Below are 2,675 nucleotides of genomic sequence, written 5' to 3' on the forward strand. Positions count from 1 at the left end.
CACACACACCAGTAATGAAAGACTATATAAAATATGGAATATGGAATGTGGCGTTCTGAAATAGTAATCAGAACGTTTCTGTTTTTAAACAGCGGTTCTATAAACAAAAAGTCAGTTTTTGATTTAATACAGTTAGATGTTTATTTTTTCACTATTTACTGTATGTAGTGAAACAAACAGTGGAACCTGTCAATCAAATTGGTATAATGTGTGTGTGTGTGTGTGTGTGTGTGTGTTTCTCAGCTCAGAGGTGATTGTAGAAACCGTAAAGTAAATATGTATTTCAGCCATGAAATCTCCTGTAAGTTCTTTATTTTTCAAGTGTTTGTTTTTAACATTCATGTACTGTATTCTTCCACAGAACAACAGACGGTGGTCTTACTGCCCAGATCCCCTTCCACATGCAAAACATATCTCCCCATTCCTGTAGACAACTTGGAAGAAGAGTATCGGATACGCTCGGCCGATGATGGGAAACTCTTCCGGGAAGAGTACAACGTGAGTGTGTTTTGAAAGAATATTGATCATGGATAGATATATCAAAAATAAGTTGATACCAAGTTGATTAAACAACAAGAAAAAAAACAAAACAAACAGAAAAACAATCACAACTTCGGTAGCTTTTTAGAAGCCGTTTAGAATCAAATATGAAATATGATATATACATATATATATATATATATATATATATATATATTTATATATATATTAAAAAACTGCTAATTTTACAGGCCTGCACCATCGAATCAGTTTTAATATATTATTTAATAACGATTAATTGAGAAATTGAATTCCAAATGCTTTAGAACATACTAGTTTTGCTGTGGTTTTGAAAATGGTACAAAAATTTAGGCAGTTAAGACAAAAAAATTGCTAACTTAACAGCATCAGATCAGATTTAATATATTATTTAATAATGATGCAGTGAAGAAAATGCTAGCTATTTTAATTGAGAAATCATTGAAGGCTAAAAACCAATAAATTAATTTAATATTTATTTATTTTTTTTAGCAGTACCATGTTCAGTAGCATAGTTTTGCTGTGGTATCGAACTTGGTACACAAATGCATGCCGTTGAGACAAAAAACAGCACATTTTATTGATCTGAATCTTAACAGAATAAATCAAAATTTAATAGTTTTAATATGTTATTTAATAATGATGCAGTGAAGACTTTGCTAGTTGTTTAATAGTGAAATCATCAAGTCTAAATGCCAATAATTCAATATTTTGCTTAATATTGATCTATTATTTGCACGTTTTGTAGCATTAGTTTTGCTGTGATATCAAAATTGATGGTCACACTTTATTTTAAGGTCCAATTCTCGCTATTAACTAACTATTAACTGTGACTATTGCCTCATTAAACTCCTAGTTTGTTGCTTATTAATAGTTAGTAAGGTTGTTATGTTTTTGTATGGGGTTGAATTAAGGGATATCTAAAATCTGCTCATGCAGAATAAGGCATGAATACTAATAAACAGCCAACATGCTTGTAGTATGCATGCTTGTTAATAGTGAGAATGGGTCCTTAAAATAAAATTGATATTAAGATTCATGAAATTACACTGCTATTAGCTATCAATGACTAGATTTTCCATGAAAACACCAATCATGATGATTGTAAACATTGTAAAAATAGCCCATTATTGTTGTTTACGCTGATTACATCACTCATGCTGCTGAAAGTTTTTGTGTGTGTTTAGTGGCACAGCTCAGTGGAGAGACTGTTATTTTGTTTGCGGCTCGTAAAGAAGCTGATGGTGCATTATGGTGCCATTATTAACTGGCAGAAGCAAGCATTCATATGGATCAGCAAATATCCTTCCACATTTGCTGACAGCTCAACTGCTCTCATTTCCCACTGAGAATTACTGAGGAGTCATCAGGCATTGAGTCATTCGAGAAAGCCCCTCTCTCCTGCTTTTAGATGCATGATTCAAGATTCGCTCCTCCCACAGGCCCATGATTCAGGAACACACACTGAATGAACCACGTATATTTTCTGTCCCATGGAAACCATGTTTATGCTCAACAATCTTAATGGCCACTTAAACCATTTAAGTCGGAATGGAAGCGGATCTGCTGGTTAAACAATGGCCTATACATACAGGAACAAAGCGCCAGTAATATCATCCATTTAGGCTATAACAAAATGACAGGTTTGGTGGGAATTTGAACAGCGTGATCGGTTTTGCTCAAATGCACAATTCTGTAAGAATTCATGTGTTAGGTAGCAATTCAAGTGCAATAAAATGATGTGAAATCAAATAATGTCTCAGGTGCGTGATCCACAGCAATGCATTTGTGTAGAGACGAGAGAGTTCAGTAGACACATTAAACACAAAATACCCAGTTTGCAATGAGTGTCAGTTGAATTTAATGTATGAAATGCTTTTAATTATAAAGCAGAAAGCGTACAGCATCTGTGACTCCATGACAGTGTCAAATCCTAATAAACATCTATTTGACTTGGCATGTAAGATTATGGAGGTATGGCATTGGTTTAGTATTAACATGTATAATTTGTATCGTTGACAGTCATTACCAGGGGGTTCGACTCAAGGAACACGTGAAGAGGCCAATAAAGAAGAAAACAAGGAGAAGAACAGATATCCAAACATCTTACCTTGTAAGAATCTTTAAGATAATCTCTCTCCCTCTCAAAACACACA

General features: G+C 33.8%; 1 protein-coding gene across 4 annotated transcripts in view; it reads left to right on the forward strand.

Annotated features, from left to right (window-relative positions):
• LOC107667848 (receptor-type tyrosine-protein phosphatase epsilon-like) overlaps positions 1–2,675 on the forward strand; it is an 85,962-nt gene that overhangs the window by 67,690 nt on the left and 15,597 nt on the right. For all 4 annotated transcript variants that reach the window (XM_016459574.1, XM_016459589.1, XM_016459583.1 and 1 more), the window contains 2 exons: positions 362–498; positions 2,542–2,632. In XM_016459574.1, the coding sequence (XP_016315060.1) occupies positions 362–498; positions 2,542–2,632 (228 nt within the window). The remainder of the gene's footprint in view (positions 1–361; positions 499–2,541; positions 2,633–2,675) is intronic.

The sequence above is a fragment of the Sinocyclocheilus anshuiensis genome, unplaced genomic scaffold (genome assembly GCF_001515605.1).
Source record: "Sinocyclocheilus anshuiensis isolate Anshui unplaced genomic scaffold, SAMN03320099.WGS_v1.1 scaffold493, whole genome shotgun sequence".
In the NCBI taxonomy this organism is placed as follows: Eukaryota; Metazoa; Chordata; class Actinopteri; order Cypriniformes; family Cyprinidae; genus Sinocyclocheilus; species Sinocyclocheilus anshuiensis.